Source organism: Physella acuta, unplaced genomic scaffold (genome assembly GCF_028476545.2).
Source record: "Physella acuta isolate Inbredline_101_S28 unplaced genomic scaffold, ASM2847654v3 ptg000660l, whole genome shotgun sequence".
Lineage (NCBI taxonomy): Eukaryota > Metazoa > Mollusca > Gastropoda > Physidae > Physella > Physella acuta.
Genome location: NW_026732179.1, coordinates 155,409 through 174,425, shown reverse-complemented (window position 1 = coordinate 174,425; position 19,017 = coordinate 155,409). Strand labels below are relative to the sequence as shown.

The window sequence follows — 19,017 nt, the reverse complement described above, 5'->3', positions numbered from 1 at the left end:
CATTTACACTGTTAATATATCTCCTATCAGAATAAAAAAATGGTCTCGTAGTTTCAAAGTTATGCAGTAAATGTAATCTCCCTCTAGTGTATTCTGGTGTCGCCTCCTGGCTGGGATTACCATTCCAGGTTTTAATATGTTGCGGAGCTGGATGGGAAGTTTTGGGTAATGTTGATTCTCTTTGCGAACTAGGGGGACCACTTCTATAATTGTGTGGCTGAAAATATCCCGAACTCTGTGTTGCAGCACTATTTCTCTGGGTTAATTGCTCTTCATGATTTAAAGCTGAGTCTAGATTTGGTCTGGGTCCTGACCTCATCGCAGGGTCATAGACTGATCTTGGCCTGTATCTTGAATCCAGCCATGAAAGATAATTCCTGGCTGACTGGCTGCCTACTGTTCTCTCAGTGGTTTTGTCCAGAGATGCAATGGGAACATTGCCAGGTGAGGACCCATAACTCTGTGAGTTCCTTCTTCCATAAGGGAATGAAAAAGGCACATTTCGCTGGGCAACATGACGCTTATCTGAGTTAACATTATCATCCTCATCCAAGTTTTTATAATTCTTATTTTTAGCATCAGATGAGAGATCATAGTGACCCTTTCTGTGTAAAGATGTGTGTTCATTTTCTAGCTGGGCTAGATTCTTTTCTTGTACTACTGGTGCAGAAGTTGAGGCAGACCTAGGTTCATAGTTACTAAATCTGTTAAAATAATCACTATCTAATATATGCTTTCTCTGATGTAAAGGGAGGCGATAATGCAATTTTCCAATGGGGTTTAACCTGTGGTCTTGGTTATGGTTAGGAACAGAGGTGCTTACCGCAGACCATTGTCCTTTTTTCCAAGTGCCCTCAGTAGATTGATCACAGGGACCTTTACAGTCTTGGGTCTCTGAAAGCTTTGATCTTTGGTCGCAGTAAGAGTTGGCTATTATGTCACCATTATGCAGCTGGCAAACGACTAGTCTGCTTTGCTGACCTTCCTCATTGCACTTGACAGCAGAACACTGAACAGTAAAAAAATATTAAAATGAAGCAAATGTCAAATCTCAATATTTTGTTGTTAAGCATACTAGGAATGAGCTACATAATAATATTGTAATATTCACTGAAAGAACTACTTACATTAGACCATGTGTAAGCAGTCCATTTAGGACATTCACCATTGTTACAGCTTCTAAACTCATCTGGCTTCACCTTTCTATCACACTCTTCACTGGGTCCACGTTCATCCCTGCACAAAACAACACGTCTTTCCCAACCAGAACCACAGGTGGTTGAACACTGAAATTTATCAACACTTTTTATAATGCTTGAAATTTATCATCTTTGGCTTATCAACATTTTCAAAAAACACAATTTTGTTCAAGTAAAAAATGTAAAAGAAAATTATTTTATTTTATTTTACAATTAAATATAAAATTTTTTTTTTTTTCAATACCAATGATACTAACAGTTCTTATTTACATAAGTGTAAGTGTAATCAACATCATCATTTTAATTACTATATGACAAAATAAAAAAAACTGTTAAATTAAATTTTGAATGAAGAGAAACTGTAACTTACAGCACTCCATGATCCAACTCTCCAGTGATGCGTGCCAACAACTTTGTTGCTGGTGATAACTGCAATACTGAGATCATCAACACCTATACAAGTGCCTCTGTTACATCTGATTTCAGTCTCTGGCTTTGTTGTAATGTCACAGAACTTGACATCTTGATGTTGTTGGTTGAAGGTACATGTGAGAAATCTCGTCTGAATGCCATCACCACATGTGACAGAACACTATTGACAAAAATAAAAAAAACAACCATTCATAACAAGTTTGCTATTTGTCTTTTATGATTATTACTTTAAAAAAACGTATATATCCCTAGAAATATTTATTATTTTGATAAAATTTGTAATTATTTGTTACGATTGTAAAAAAAAGTAAGAAGTTATGCAGGTGTGATTCTAAGAGTTGATGTACAAAAGCAATGACTTCAAATATAATTACATCACTCCAAACTAACAACAATCTAAACAACGATGAATCTAAGAGATGATGTACAAAAACAAAAGGTTTAATAATAATTACATCACTCCAAACTCCATAATGCCATTCTCCACAAGGTTTGAGCATGCAGTTGTCAACACTTTCTGGCTTAGTTAGATGGGAGCATTGATTTTCATTCACTTTGTTTCCATTATTATCTTGACAGCTGACAGCTCGTTGCTTCTTACCACTCCCACAAGTAGCAGAACACTGTAAGAGAATAATTTTACAGTAAATAATGTTTGAATATGATACATATGAAAAAGTTACAACGATATTAAATAAAGATGACATTGAACTAATTTCTATCAGGCACCAAAAATAAGGATCAATAACACGGACTGCCAAAAATGTTCAAGAAATAGTTCATATTAAAACCATAATCTTTTTATGATTTTCATTTCCATGAAAGCCTTTCTGACCTCTGTCCAACTGCCAAATTTCCAGTATGCTCCCACAGCTTGTGACGTGATTGTGGGTTTAGGTTTTGGTGTGGGACAAGCTCCCATGTAGCATTGGCGTGTGTCATCAGGTTTCAGGCTAGAATCACAAAAACTGTCATCTTGCAGTTTTTCACCTACACGACACTTAACAGCTCTCATGCTTATTCCTCTATCACAAGTTACAGAACACTGAAAAAAAAGTAGAGAGAAAAATTCGAGTATTTAATTTAGAGTAGTGATTCCACACAGTTTTGGTTTTAAACAAAGGGAGGTAAAGCAACAAATGAAAGTGTAAATAATAAATATATTTAAGGGATTATAGTATCACTAAAAAGTGGATAGTATTAATAATTATTTGCAATTCAATCCTAAAATTATGATTATCCATACATTTTTTGTTTTCTTTCTTATAAATCTTTTATATTTTTAATTTGATCTGATTAAATCACTCATGCACTTTGACCATATTGTTATAATTAATATTTGAGTACTTTACGTTTTCTCTATGTTTAGCCATATTGAAACAAGGTGCTGGGAACTAAATATCACATTTTCACACTTGATTTGTTTTAATATAATTAATAACCGTACCGGTCCCCATCCACCAGGAAACCATTCATGGCATTCCTGCAAGTTGCAGTCCTTCTTGCTGTAAGGTTTCTTCTTGCTACATTTTGCCTCATCAACTTTCTGCCCAGCTTGATCACACCACACTTTTCTTTGTTTATAGCCATTTCCACAAGTGACAGAACACTAACAGAAAAAAAACAATACAGCAGTTTTCCTACTGTTTGATTTTAGGAAAGCTTTTCTATTCATTTTATAAAATAGACAAGAATATGTTACCCCAAGCCAGTTGCCAGTAGACCAGTCTGCACATTCTTCTGACTTGCACACACGAGATAGTGTCTTCTCTTTGCCATCACACTCTGTATCAGAATGTTCCCTTCCTGATTCATCAACACATTTAGCTTGGCGGGTCTGTAACCCCTCACCACATGATGTTGAGCACTAGATTTGAAATGAAAAGAATAAAACATCTGATAATTTCAAAAACATTAATTTTAGGTTATGACAAAAAAAAATAAGCAACAATCTTCTGTTGTAATGATATATTTTATAGAGAGACACATTACTAAAAGGAAATAAATATATTTGAACAGCAACATGATGAATGTGTTGGGAAAATGAAACAAATCTTACCTGTGACCAGTCTGTATAAGTCCAGTAGGTGGCAAGACACTTGCCTTCACATGGAACATATGCGTCAGGTTTGACACCATGCAGTCTAACACATTCTTTGTCGTTTACAATTTCTGCTGTTTTGAAGCCAACTTGTTTAATGCAATGAACTGCTTGGTACCTCATCCCTGTGCCACATCTTACTGGACATTCTTCTTTGCTTAGTACACGCCAGCTAAACAGTTGAAGAAATAAACAAACAAAAAATTCAGGCATAAGATAACACCCTTTTTTTTTTTAAAATAATGATTTAGGAGTTTTCTAACCATACTCATAAATTTTTTACATGTTTTTTAAAAATAGAAATAGTGAAAAAATGTTACATTTTTAAAAAAAGTTTAGAAAAAAACAGTTTTTTACCTAACAGTACAGTCTGTGTTACAATGCTCAGTCACACGAGGTGGTCGCACTAAATCCTTACACATATTAGGCGTTACTATGTGATCATCCTCTTCACGGACACATCTGGCAATGCTCCTCCTTTCCCCTATTATTAAATAGAATGATTTGCAATCATACCAAAATTATCTCTATTTTAAAGTTTACTGACTAATTAGCTTAAGTGGCGTCACTAGGTGGGGTGATGCCTGGTGCAGTAACCTAGGGTGTTACCCCCACCACCAAACACTATATATATGATGTACTAAAACCATAGATTTGGTGTCATCCCCATCCTGATTGGTGTCACCCTGTGTGTTTGACTGGCATGTTTACTTTTAAAAAATTAACTGGTAAAAGCAGACTTTCTCATTTAAAATTGGCTCTATTTTATTTTAGTGTAATCCCCTTGTATGGTGTCATTTGGTGAGATTAAGTTTACAATAAACATAATTTATTACCATATTTTCAATAATACATTCATTTTACTATTCATACTATTTCATTGAACATTTTAAAATACTTTAATGTATTTTAGATTTGCTGATATCATTTTCAAATAGATAAACATGATTAGTAAACTTTGTTTTTAGTTGTATATTAGGACAAAGAGTTAAATGTGAATATATGGTTGAATAAAGGATTGCTATTGTTTAATTTGGGAATGAAATTTATATAAAAGGAAAGTCTACAGGAAGTTTGGCTTTTAAGTAGTATCACATATCAAATTCACAGAATGAGTGTAATTTAAGCAAAATTATTGTTGAAAACAATTACTAAAAAAAGCATTTAAACAGAAAAATCTACAAAATAGAATTAGGATTTTTACCATTGCATACTGCACTGCATTTGCTCCAATCTTTGTTTTTCCATACAACTTTTTTAGTTACTGAAATTCTGTAAGAATAGGTGATATTCGGAGGATTCATCTTTCCAACAGAAAGTACCTAAAGAAAATTAAATGGATTATAATTAATATTATAGCTTTAGCACACAATCAAATTATTTCTACTATTCTTCTTTCAATCTATCTGTGCTCATAAATCTAAATCAAAACTAAAAGGTGTAGGTTTGCTTACAAAAAGTTTGATATCCTCTCCAATTATCATATTTGTAGTAATGTTTTCCACAGTCTTTCCACAACCTGTATATTCAAGCTGTGCCCCTTTCACTTTTACTTTAAATAGATCAGTCCTTACTAGAAACTCCCCATTGAGGATGTAGCGATTTTGTGAGTCTTGAAGTGCTAAAATGTATGATTGTTATTAGTTAATTTTTTCATATTGCAAAAAATATTTTTTCAACGTCTACTATTCTGAATATTATACCATGATGATGTGTAATTAGCTAATAAAAGTAATATATATGTTATTTGTTAAAACCTTTTTTTGATGAACTAAAATCCATTAGATTACCCACCTAAATAATTGTCATCATCTATGAAGAGCCTAGAATTCCCATAAGGCCCATATTGAATTATCTTTATAGCTGTAGCACCACTTGGAATGGTAGCTATATAATTGTAACCTGTGAAAAACATTCATAATCAGTTAGAAATTCATGAAAGATGAAATAGCACATGGTTATCTATTGACAGGACTTTTTGCTATTGAAGAATTAGTCTTTCATTTAAAAGTAACAGTTTCATTATACATCTATTCTTTCAAAATATTTTAAATTTGTATTTGAGTTATTTATGAACCAAATCAACTAAAAAAACCCAGTAAGATTACCACCTTTCAAACAACAGTTTTCTTACCATATATAGCATTATTAAAAGTTCCTGTCACTGTACGGCAGGTCATATCATCCCCTCCACAAATTCCACATGAATCTCGTTTCACAGATGATCCTAATCTGTTATCACATCCCACTGCCTTTGACAAAAAATTAAACGTGGTACTGGTTTTATTTTAATGAATATCAGCTTGTCATTAGAATATTTATTAAAAAATATGAATGTCAAAATATGCATGTCAAAGCAACTACAATAATTAAATATATGTACCCAACAGCGGCCATTGATACAGATGTCATCAGTGTATTCTCCACATTTGGTTCCATCAATTACATTTTTTGAGAGCTGGGTAAGAGTTGAATTTTTTTGTGCATTGCAGTATAACCTACAAGCAAACCTAGTATACACTGCAAAAATAAAGGTTTCATAAAATTCATTTTAATTATAAAACTCTGAAAGAATTAGTTTAATACATTTTTAATATTCCCACTAAATGAAGTTTATTTATTCTTGTCCTCAGGTTATGAGCTACATTTTTAAAAGTTAAAGCAATTGTACTAATGTATAGCCTATATTTACCAGAACTTGTGTCCAAACATCATACCTCCAGAAAACTTTGGCTTCCAAGTGGAGTTCGCAGCAGAATCATGGTATTCAAATTTTTTTCTCATCACGTCACTTTCACACTGAGCTTCTCTGAAATCTTGGGCGTTCTCATCACAAGGCTATACACATTCAAAAGATAGAGTAATATTAATTAACTGTAACATTACTTCTGGCATTCATAACTTTTTTACACACAAAAAATACATATAAATTACTAATTTTATTATAGCATTTACAATGCATTATTTAAATAAATTTAATGAAATTTTGAAATCTAGCCAAAGTATTTACACAATGATTTTATAAACTTTACCTTAATATTGCAAGATTTGAATTTCTCTCTAAAACCTAAGCAATATTTGCCACCATTTTGTGGTCTGAAAAATGAATGTACATTATTATAATGAAGGCAACCATTCTTTATTACTAGCTTTAAAAAGTACATGCATTTATAATTATGTATATAGATCTAGAAATTGAGAGTAAATTTGCAGTTGTAAAAAAAGTAGACTCCCTATTAAATATTAGGCTTGACATATATAGCCCTACTAAACATAAAATTTTGCATAGGAACTACTGTTATCAAATAAAAATATTCTGTTGTCAGACATTTAATGTTGGACTAATGTTGAGCCAAGTACATTATTTACATGTTATTCTTTTTTGCCTAAGGCATTATTGTAGTATTTTGATTTAGCAGAAGTAGACCTATAAATGAATTATGCTATTTTTATTTAAGATGCTGATATTGATTTATTCTCAATTATTATTGTTGCAACAAAGATAATAGTCATAGATGTGATTTTTTAAATAATAAAACCCACAGTATTGCAAAACTGAGAAAAACTTGGTCAGGGTATATTATAACAAGGGTATAAACTATCTGGATACATTTTCTGCCAGTTGTTAGGGAATGTTTTGAATTTTGAGTCATGGCTCGGCAGTAGAGTGCTTGATTGCTTGGACTTGAGTCTGTAAGACTGCCCTGAGCTCATCCTGCTCTGATGGGTGTCTGACTCACGTTAGGGAAAGTAAAAGTTTCTGGGCATAGCGCTGACCAAGTGATCCCTCAATATGCCATTCCATAAGGAACACAAAAAAACAACTAATGAATGGAATTAATCTTTCAAATGCTTACACAGGATTTGTGCATTCACGATACTTTGTCTTTACTCCTCCACCACATGTTCGAGAACAGCCACCAAAAGCACTCCAATTCCCCCAGCCACCATTTATTGCTTTAGGTTTAGATTCAGGAACCTGCTTACATGAACCTTGCATGCATATCTGTGAACAGTGAAGATAGATTTAAAAAATAAATTCTAATATCCTTGAATTCAACAGCTTCTACTATTACACCCCAAAAATTAATATCCATAATAGCTACTTACAAATTTAACAGTAAGCCTTAAATAAATTTACTCAACGAAGGAGTAAATATAAGAACATCTAAGATACTAGTTCATAATATTATCAGTGTTGTTTATCTGAGCTTTATTTTGTTTTACCTTGCCTTCACCACACGGTGTGCCATCAGCCCATGGCATATGTTTAGTGCGACAGCCTGTATCCGTACCATTACTTGGTGTGCACCAAAGTCTTCGGCAAACTGGATGATGCTGAGGGTAAAAACATCTCTGTACATGTAAAATATTATACATACTACAGCTTGCTTAATAGCCAACAATAATGCACAATCCTCAGCAAATGTACTGAAGGACAAAGTCTATTTGCAGGTAACAACACACAAGTACTTTCACATTGTAGTTTACTTGTTCTTTCTTCTTTGTTCTTAATTTTTTTTTTAGTGTTGAAAGGGATAGAGCCTTATCTGCCAAAGGGTTTGAACTCGAGACTTTTTCAAATTTAACAACCATGAGCTTTGCCAACTTGACCATGCCTCCTACACAGTTAAGTATACGTGTCAACTGGTTATGCGCCATTGAGGCCATTGACTCTTGATTTCAGCCTGCTTTTCTCTTTGGATTAGCTTTGTTCAACCAAGAACAAACTACAAGGCAGCAGTTGTTAGATTTTGGAGTTGTCTCTCCTAGAAGAGTGGCTGTCACCAGCTAACGATCCTCATCTGCCCGAGGGTTCAAACTCGAGACTTTTTGGTTTTAGCAACCATGAGCTTTACCGACTCGACCACGCCGACCACTGTTTACTTGTTGATAAATTATAAAAATTTAATGAAAAAAAAATTGTTCAGTTAAGTTACTAGTTGAAATCATGCAGATTTAATAATTGAAGTTAATGTATTGAATTATACTTACCAATGTCATCTGAAAAAAAAACAGAAAAGAAAAATATCTTCAGATTTTGTGAGGAAAATACTACAAGTTTACAAATTAAATTAGTAGCTTATGAAATGTCTAACAGGATGGGGACTTCCAAAATGAACTTACTGACTGTGGGCATATAACAAAGTTTGGTCCAAACACAAGTTCACACTGCTTGTCAGCTGAATATGTCCAGCCTGGCTCTTTGAAGTCTTTCAATGAATGTGTATAAGTTTTGACTTTATTTCCATCAAGTAGGCAATGAGCATATCCAGCTCTGTAGATGTGATATAATATATATTAATTTATGTTTCCTTGGCATGAGAAAGTTTTTAAAATTTTGTAAGTTGGAGCACTTTAACAGAGAAGGAAAACAATGGAAACATTAGGAAAATCTAGGCTTAACTGCACATTGTTCTAGATGAGTGTGATAGGATGAAAAAGGTTACATTTTTAGGAAGTAGCTTTTATATTAAAATTAATTATCTCATTAAAAGCAAATGTTTATAATATATTGATATTAGATGGATTGAGTCTAAATTAAGTTCTACAGATAAACCAACACTACAATAGAAATTAATCTAAAAAATTAATAGTGAATTTAGATTTTAGATGATAACTTATAAGACCTCTGTTTAAGTACTTAAAAACTAACTCGATAAATTCTGTAATAAGTCTTGAACTGCAAATTGACCAATCCCATGGGCTTGCATTGTAGTCAAGAGTTGGGGCCATAACATGGAATGCTGATTTCTGATCTTCAGGTAATAGCTCTGTGCATTGTTTGTCATCATCATGAGGTAGATTGAATCTGAAAAAATAGTAATAAAATTATTATATCATCATTTTCATAGCTGCTGTAGTTTATTACTCCTGCTTGTAGGAATGGATTTTACCAAAACTGGAAGGCTATTACTACTATTAGTATTTCATTGTTAATTGTAGCCTATTGTAATATCAGGTTTAGTGTAGAGTTTAGTGGAGGGTGCTAGATCTATAAGTCAGTAGTAGTTTATCTATTCTATAATTCTATACTATAGTGACATAGTTAACTATACTAGTAGATGTAGGCCTATATAATATATTATATATTAGAGACATGTTTTAATAAAAATTAAAAAAAAATATCATTATTTTATTGGGCTGTGTTAGATATTTATACTCATTTAGATGAGTGTGATATAGATAATAATAGATATATAATTAGTAACTTCTAAAAATCTAATAACTAAAGCTACTAAACAATGGTAAACAGTACACTAAACACGCCAAGACGGTAAAAATCTGCACCAGAAAAGAAAGATCTAGAATATACCCGTCCACCCTCTCTAAAACTCTACATCTAGACTATATTAGATCTAGATCTAGATCTAGAGTAAATCAAATCCAAGTCCAGAGGATTTATTGTGGGAGAGGTGAAAACAATACAACATTAGTTATATAAATATATCGAATCTAGATCTAGATCTTGCACTTCACTACAAAAACAGAGCAAAATCTTTTACAGTGTCAGTTGAACCTTCTCTTAGCAAGGCGCACTGTACCAGGCTGAACTACTAGCAGACGACAAACACTACAACTGCCCGTAGTAGAATGGCCAGAACAAAATCAAAACATTTGGCACAAATTAAATGTATTAATTTTGTTGATGTGGGCTGTGTACAGCAATACAATATCAACGAACCCCTCTTATACAAATACGATTTAAACATACGAGCCGACCCGCTGCGTATCATACGCCGCTATTTAGTTTTTTTTTTTTTTACTTTTCAGTAATTTATTATTTGTGAATTCGACAGTACCAATGCTGCCATTGAAAATATTTGCTTAGAAACACTAACCCCCCCCCCCCCCCCCACGTGAAAGCAGCCTCCTCTTAGTTACCTCCTCTAAGTTTAAAATCGTTTCAAACTAAATTATCTGCCCCTAATAGCCGTCACCAAACCCGTCTCTATGATTGTAAAATGTAAACAGAGTGAACACCGCTCACCAGATCATGTGGGGTGGGGGTGGGGGTGGTAGTGATAGTGATAGAGAGGAAGAGAGGGGACTGCAAAGGCGCGCTTGCAGCTTGTTTTCTAACTGATCCCAGAAGAGAATTATATATATAGATAGATCTAGCAATAATCAATAATCAGCTCTACTTTACTAATAACAATTTTACTTACTATCTTTTTTTTTAAAAAAAATCAATGATTGTTCTGCTCAAAACATTTGGCTTGAGATTAGACCAAACACAAATAGTGAATTATTTTGCTGGCAAGTCAAATGTGCTGTATCTTGGGGTAAATCTAGAATCTATGTAACACTCACAGGAGTCACAGTCACATAGTCAACGTGAATAATATTATGCGAGCCGACCCGCGGCTTAGCATAAGACGCTATTTAGTTGTTTTATTTTCTACTTTTCAGTAATTCATAATTTGTGAATTCGATACCACCCCCACCCGCGAAAGCAGCCGTCCGTGACGACAGTTTACAGACGACAATGAAAGGATCAAGCAGAACTTCTTACACCCACCCCCCCCCCCCCTTTCCCCCCCAGTTTCAAATCGTTTAAAAAACTAAATTATCTGCCCTTAATATCCGTCACTAATTCTACCAGGCTCTACGATTGTAAACATTCGGGGTGGACCACACCTCACCAGGCTGGTAGGGGTGATAGCGTGACTTTTCGCATGCTTTGAGAGCGAGGGGGGGGGGGGGATAGATAGTCGGCTTGCGTCGTGGTGTCCACGAAGAGAATTATGTACATAGATACTAACAATGTGCTGAAACGTAACAAAATGTGACAAAATATGCAACTACTTACACATGACCTAACTCGTGAGCTATAGTGAAGGCGGCACTGATCCCATTGTCTTCAATTAAGGAACAGCTTCTATTAATATCACAGATGGTTCCAAGCTCTGCTAATCCTAAAAAATAATCAGTAACCAGTTTCTTAATGTGATATTTAAATTTACAAATACCAACTACAGTTATTGCATAAATAAACAGAGTTGACACATAAAAAGGACATGTTTAAATATATTTAAACACAATAAATTGTCTATCAAATGGGCCTATCCATTTCGCCACATCCTGCTCCCCCTAGTAGCATATAGACACAAAACTGACCTCCATCCCGTAAGTGATTGATGACATTCATGCCTAACCCTACATTATTAAATTATTAACTAGACATATTGCTTGACAATAAGGAAGGGAGAAGGGAAGGTAGAAATGGTTAGAAATTTGCGTGATCGAAAGTGTACATATTTATTTAGAATAATGTTGTTCTGGTACAGTGGGTGTCTTCACTCTGGTGTCGTAAGACAAAAAGAATGTGCGCGCTATGACGAGAGGTTGTCTGGGGTTTAAGGAAGATTTTAGCTTAGGCTGAGTGATAGCACCCCGACATAGCCTATAAACACAGAGCTCAACCCGGTAAGCTCGACAAAAATACCGGTTTGATTATTGTATGCGGCGCTTCAAAGATTTATTGCCTTAATTTTAAATTGGGAGATTTTCATTCAAACGTATTTAGTTTTAGACATTTGTTTTAAAAAAAAAACAGCTTTAATAGGGTTGATGCCATTTATGAAAAGATATGTGATAATTTATATTAAAAAATAAGGAAATAAATCTCGGCAATAAAAACCAATGCTATTAATATACGTGAGATATGAATATGCTATATGGGGATTCTAAATATAAAGATAATTTATATCTTAAAGGAATGGATAATGTTTGACCGAACAAGAAGACCTTATTTTGACATTGGTAAACCTGATGATTCATTAATTGCGCAGTATAATTAACATGGACGAGATAAAGTAAAAATATTGCTTAGATTCGATTGACCTGTACGTAATAACAGCTGGTTACATTATGTTTTGGCTTCCCATAGAATAAAATAAAATCCCAAATGACAATATTTCGCTATTGTTTCACCGGCGGAATTTTTAAAAAACCCAAGGGAAGCAATAGTTGAAGTCGGATGTAAGACCGACCACTCCGTCGAAAACAGCACACTGCTCTTAAATATAAAGTGAAGCTTACCTAGTGTATCACACTTGCCCACTGCTCTACATATATCCTCTCTGAAAGATTAATTTAAAAATTCGAATGAGATGCATAAACAATATATGAAAATAAAATTTCGAAAGTTTAAACACGAGTAGAAAAAAATAAATAATCGAAAGTTTAAACTCTACCAATTAAATACCATTAAAACATTATTATAGATAACACTTAGAGAAAGATATTATATCACTTCATAATATCGTAAAACATTTCTTAAATATTATTTAAAAAATAAATAATTGAAGGGAGCCTATAAGCGTGATAATACTATTTTCACAGTTACCTCCCCTAGACTGTATTTTTTTTAAAATCACGTTAAAACCAAGCAAAACTACCTCGTGATAAGTATGGCTGTGTCATGATGGTTCTCTACACTGTTAATTGTTTTCTGCCACTGACAGAAATCCTTTAACATGGAAGCTGCGTTGGTGGAGACTTTGAAGGGAGTTTCCTAATCAGACAGGGAGCAGAAATTAATAATATCGAGCTTAAGATAAAAATGTATGGCCTAGTAATATATATATATATATATATATATATATATATATATATATATATATATATATATATATATATATATATATATATATATATATATATATATATATATATATATATATATATATATATGTACACACACATATATAGTGTCTTATGGGCTTTAAAACGTATTTCCTTACGGTGAGTTATAAAGAAAGAAAAAAAATTACCCATGATGATTCAAAGATAATAAGTCTAACAACAACAACATTGATGTAGTTGCCTATTGAAGGATGCTGATAAATGTTTTTCACCTGAAATGAAAGAAAACAAAGTTCATTGATAAAACCAACACACGAGTTTAACTCTATCAAGTTTTACCCTTGTTAGGTCTACTACCAATGCCGTGTTGTAAAATGAGAGGATTACATAGACACCGATCAATGCTTTGAACATTGCGAAACAGAAAGAAATAGTTTTAAGCAGGATAATTAATGGCAATGTTGTACTGAGGTGTTATATTTTTCGGTGTGTAGTAGGGGTTTAGAAGACTTGATTTATTAAACATCTCAAAAAGGATAATCTAGTACTTGAATGTGACAAATAGAACGTAAAAGCAAGTGATGTTAAAGCAAGCGACGTTAGAGAAAATATGATGTTACATAAAATGTGACGTTACAGAAAATGACGAGCATGGCTCAAGCCGACTAATTATCCGTGACCTCTTCATCCGGGCAAAGGTTAACGGGCATACAAGGGGAATCCATAGACGTCACGCATGCAGTTAAATGAGTGAAACATGCGCACCTGTCGGCAGTTGGTGAGTAACGGCCGTGCGCTCACCCTATGAAAGATAAGGAGCCGGAGCTTGAGTCTAGCACGGAAACCAGGTCAAGACACTCTGACGTATGTCGGTTAGCATGACACAGTTTGGTGGTGACGTCAGTTTTTCGTCTGAGCCACCAGACGATTATTTAGTGATATTTTGTTTTTTCAAATCTAGGAAATTAAGTTCTTTAAGCTTTTTCTTTCAGATACGATGTAAACTGGGTAAATTAATGTTTTATGCCATGAACCCACTTGTATCCTGAAAAAAATACCTGCACTTTTGGCCGTTCATAACACCCTATATCTAGTAGAATTCTTCAATTCTAATAAAAAGGTAAATAACATACAAGAAATAAACAAAACAAGTAACAGGTAAACAGGATTTAATCGGTGTTGTCTTCATCGTGGTAAATAAGAATAATTACATTACAGACACTATTAGGTGTGTATCAGTTCTCTGAGAGTGTACTTATTTTGTGTTTATAGTTTTACCTCTGGGTTATCAAGTCACCCTAACCCTGAAACTCATCCGTGTAACGACCAGGGCAGAAAAAAACAACAAGATGCAATACTGTATTTACTAAGAGAGTACTTCAAGCGCCCATCATATTTTCTGAAGATTTCTATGTATCAGGCAAACATGTAGCAACTGACTTAATTTACTTTCTTTAGTGCTGTTAATATATAAAGCTATTGCGCATTGAGAAATGGATATTTAAAAAAGAGGACCGCATGAACAAGCCTAACAGGCTAAATCGCGTGGGGATGGAATCAAAATAAAACCGTGCAGCCAGTTAGTCAAATTAGCCAGGTTTTTAGTGATCTTAGAAGGCAAACCAAATCTGAACACTTATCAACCATCGCGGCAGTGTTAAGCTAATGGAATATTGACAAGTCTACTCATGAATTAAATATGAACGATAACAACAGCCATGTTTTTTCTCCAAAAAATATTAGTTTTAGAGTATAAATATTTTAAGTAAACAAATCATATCACGTCAAAAGCATCATTAAAAAATGGAAAATAGCTCATATATTTAACTTTATCTATAGTTTCTGTTTTTCCGGTTTTAATTTCTGGGCTAAAGCAAAGCAAGACGAACTGATATTCTTCTTTGATCTATGATAAAACAATCTGGCCACGTTGGACTTATTTTGTCTGAAGTTGTTGACGACAAGTTACCAGACTTTAGTCTGCAGATTTTGTTACTATCTGGTTACGATAATTCGTGGAAAATATGTCTGTGCTATTTGAATAAATTTAGGGTACTATACGAACACTGATACGTCTACTAATAATATTTTTTTTTTTTTGGCAAAGGCGGGTAAATTAAAACTGAATTTAATGAACAAACTAAGACCATAGAGCAGAGGCGTAGCGACCCTTTCCTGCGCCCGGGGACAAACTTTCAATTTAGCGCCCCCCATATATTTTTTATATTTATAATGCAAAAATGCAGCTAAAATGAGCTTTCAATTTTTTTCCAATTCATTTTGGCGCCCCCTACGGCCGGCGCCCGGGGACATGTAACCCCCCCCCCCTCGCTACGCCTCTGCCATAGAGAGACGAAACACGTTGACGCCATATTTTATATAAGAAAAAAACCCAACTCAGATTTGAACTCTATAATCTGTAATATATCTGAGGTTTTGGGTATGATTGATAAAAAAACCTTCGACATAAAAGACTAAGGGCCGAGGTGTATGCCGGTAAATGCAAGGTCTCACCACACGGGGCGGAGATAAGGAGTCGGCGCCGCAATTGCCAGCAGGGTGCTGGACAATCCAGCACCACACGACACGACACTACAGAGGCGGCAACAAGATGTTTGTGTTTTAAAGTGCACGCGCTGACGGGGGTAAGTAGTAAACAAGTTAAAAGTATTTGGTGCCACATTAGTGAAGTTAATGAGTCGAAATAATCTATAATACTAGCCATTCCGGCAAGGCACTGCCCTGGTCTCTGTAAAAAAAAAAACCCCACCTATCTGTAAAGTACCATTACTTGTGTGTTTAATGTGCAACATATACACGGCGTCGCCCGGGTTTAGGAAAGATTGCATTTCCAATTAAATATCTATATACAAATATGGACGTTTGAGAATATATATATATATATATATATATATATATATATATATATATATATATATATATATATATATATATATAAACATACAAACCTAACTTTAAAGCTAAACACATTCAACCACAACCAAAAACCAAAACGACAAACATATACATAGACATAATCTAAATTACCTGAAAATTACATACTAATGTTGCATTCACAATCCTATTAGACTTTCAAAAAATAAAATAAATAAAAAGATAATAAGTTTAAAAAATGGCGAAAATTATAGGATAGTAGCTAGCTTTAAAGATGGGATAGAGCGCTTGGCTGCTAGCCCGAAGGTCTCGAGTTCGAATCTTGGTTAAGAGTCCCTGAGTCCACCCAGCTCTGATGGGTACCTAACTCCCGATGGGGAAAGTAAAAGCGGCTAGACATAGTGCTGACCATACTATTGCTTCATATAAAAAAACATATTAACTCTACTACTTCTACCCAATAGATCGTTGGGTCTATAGAGGAACTTTACTGGCTTTGAAGCTGTAACATATTATTTTTTAAATTTAGTTCATTACAGAATTAATACAGATTCAATTTATGAACGCTTTTTTTTTTTAGAACCACTGGTGTCTCGAATTGTCTTCCTAAGAGTTTTGCTCTCAACAACTGAAGATAAAAGCATCAGTTATCTCCCTTGCGCAAGAAATTATGTAAACTACCCGGTTATCTCCCTGTACTTTTCTCTGTTTACAGGAGCAAATTTGTTTTTACGGCTGGTTAAAGAATGCTGGGTCGCCTCGACGTTGTCTGAGCCCTACAATATATCTTGTCAGGTTACATACATAAGAAAACACCATCAGAGTCGATAGCTACGTAAGATACAGACACTTCAGAGGCGGACACATAAACTGGCGCTCGGGGAGGACTTGACTTAGAATACATTTCTTTCAGGCATCTTTCCGATTCGAATTGGGGGTGGGTGGGGGGGGGGGGGGGGGGTGGGGGGGAAGCGTACACTGATCCACTCCCCCGGACGAAATAAAAAGAAATACTTTAAAGTAGGCCTCTATACTTTGACCGGTGTTAGCCCCCCCCCCCCCCCCCAAGATTTTAAATGCACCCCCTGGAAGTTTCAAGTGCCCTCCCCCCCCCCCCCCCCCCACCCACCTGGAGAAAACAGTCTGCTTTGGATCGGCTATCACAATAAAAAAAAGAATAAATAGATCAATAAAGAAAAACAAATTCAATGTTATGTGTATCTGTATACAAATGTAGCTAAATAAAAAAAAACCTAAAGAAGAAAAAAAGAATATATAATTGAAATGATTTCCGTCAAATGAAACTACTTTCTAACAACTCACTTATTCACTGCAACACACTATCAACTCCTATAACCAAAGTTTTCATCAATTACACACAACATTAGCAACAAACAACACGGTGCTAATTACCGGTACACACCATTAACTTCCAACACCAACATGCCAAACATCTTCACCTCAATTCTATCTGTCACTAGTCAACCAGGCAGCTCATCAGATAAAAATAAACGAAAACAAAAGAAACTCTATACACACACACCTCGCGAGTTGCGAAACGACTCATCAAATTTCCGCGAAGCATTATGCCAAAACAACAAAAAACCACACATTGTTGACGCTACGTGTATTTTGGTAAACTTTTGGGTTGTAAACTCAGCAGTTTCGTAGTTTGTTGTGATTTGCAGTTTTCGTATGATGTATTGTTTGTTTACAAGGCTATTTTCTCTGAGTGAGGTTGTGTCTTAACAAGGAAGCTCAGCCTTCGCATTTGAGTCCCTTTTTTTTGTTCAGCAAGGGAGCAAATCTAATGGAATTGTTGAGTTAAAAAGTAGAGACGATTCTCCCCCTTGTTAATTTAACGCAGTTATAATAAATAAAATAAATAAACTTCTTATGTCGAATCTAATAAAGTAAATAAATGAAGCAGATTAAGATTATATTTATTTAAAAAAACAAAACAAGAAATTGTTATTTAAAAGAAAAAAAAAGAAAATAAATCAAAACAAAACAAAACAAAAACATAAAAGCAAGAAGTATGTTTGTTGAATAAGACAGAGTTAAAGTTTTGCTCTGTAGACTAAGTTTATGTGTTTAAAAGTTTATTTTAATTAAAAATATACCGGTCACCATCCATCCAAAACTTATTCTACGGGCCTTGCGCGAAGAAGTAATAATAAACAACTTGCCTGTATCTTAATGAAGTAAAGCCTAATTCCCAAGAGCTGCCGTGATAGGAATTTCCGTTTTAAACTCTTCAACTGATCTCATTACGAGGAAATTACTTTCAGTCAGCGCCGTTGACTAAAATAAAGCGACCCATATATTTTTTAACGAAGTAGAGCATGTTCTAATTACCGGTAGGTTAACGTTACTTACCGAGACTGGATATCTAAAGTACGTTTCACTGAGCTTTAGTTTAGTTTCGAATGTAGCTATTTCCCTTGAAAATGTCTTACTGTCGGAGATTTAAATGTTAGAGAACTGACTTAATCTCTAAACGGTAATAATTTTAAATGTGATCCGCCTGCAATTTTTTTTGTCATTATAAAAAGTGTTAAGAAATGATCACGTTTTCATCTTAATTTTAAAATATTCACCTCAGTTTCAACTGTATACCTACATATTTGAATTAAAAACAGTGGAGTTTTAATATTTCTGGGACGCATGTCTCTGTGGTCGTGCAGTATAATCCGAGAACCTCTATATCGTTAATACATCAAATTACGATATTACGATAAAAGCTCTTTTTTAACAGACGGTTAACATCAAATTCGAGGAATAATTAAGATGAATGAT

At 34.3% G+C, this 19,017-nt stretch overlaps 1 protein-coding gene across 1 annotated transcript in view; it reads right to left on the bottom strand.

Annotated features, from left to right (window-relative positions):
* The window catches only part of LOC131948779 (A disintegrin and metalloproteinase with thrombospondin motifs 9), a 130,840-nt gene that overhangs the window by 14,124 nt on the left and 97,699 nt on the right, over positions 1-19,017 (bottom strand). Inside the window, exons 5-29 of the mRNA XM_059310461.1 lie at positions 13,512-13,595; positions 13,137-13,252; positions 12,778-12,818; positions 11,546-11,651; positions 9,389-9,544; positions 8,860-9,010; positions 8,728-8,736; positions 7,960-8,070; positions 7,590-7,738; positions 6,765-6,828; positions 6,450-6,570; positions 6,116-6,252; positions 5,867-5,984; positions 5,527-5,634; positions 5,187-5,353; positions 4,937-5,054; positions 4,090-4,216; positions 3,691-3,904; positions 3,334-3,498; positions 3,079-3,240; positions 2,467-2,676; positions 2,087-2,254; positions 1,570-1,791; positions 1,128-1,286; positions 824-1,009 (exon numbers count right to left, since the gene is read on the bottom strand). Of these exons, the coding sequence (XP_059166444.1) occupies positions 824-1,009; positions 1,128-1,286; positions 1,570-1,791; positions 2,087-2,254; positions 2,467-2,676; positions 3,079-3,240; positions 3,334-3,498; positions 3,691-3,904; positions 4,090-4,216; positions 4,937-5,054; positions 5,187-5,353; positions 5,527-5,634; positions 5,867-5,984; positions 6,116-6,252; positions 6,450-6,570; positions 6,765-6,828; positions 7,590-7,738; positions 7,960-8,070; positions 8,728-8,736; positions 8,860-9,010; positions 9,389-9,544; positions 11,546-11,651; positions 12,778-12,818; positions 13,137-13,252; positions 13,512-13,595 (3,369 nt within the window). The remainder of the gene's footprint in view (positions 1-823; positions 1,010-1,127; positions 1,287-1,569; positions 1,792-2,086; positions 2,255-2,466; positions 2,677-3,078; positions 3,241-3,333; positions 3,499-3,690; positions 3,905-4,089; positions 4,217-4,936; positions 5,055-5,186; positions 5,354-5,526; positions 5,635-5,866; positions 5,985-6,115; positions 6,253-6,449; positions 6,571-6,764; positions 6,829-7,589; positions 7,739-7,959; positions 8,071-8,727; positions 8,737-8,859; positions 9,011-9,388; positions 9,545-11,545; positions 11,652-12,777; positions 12,819-13,136; positions 13,253-13,511; positions 13,596-19,017) is intronic.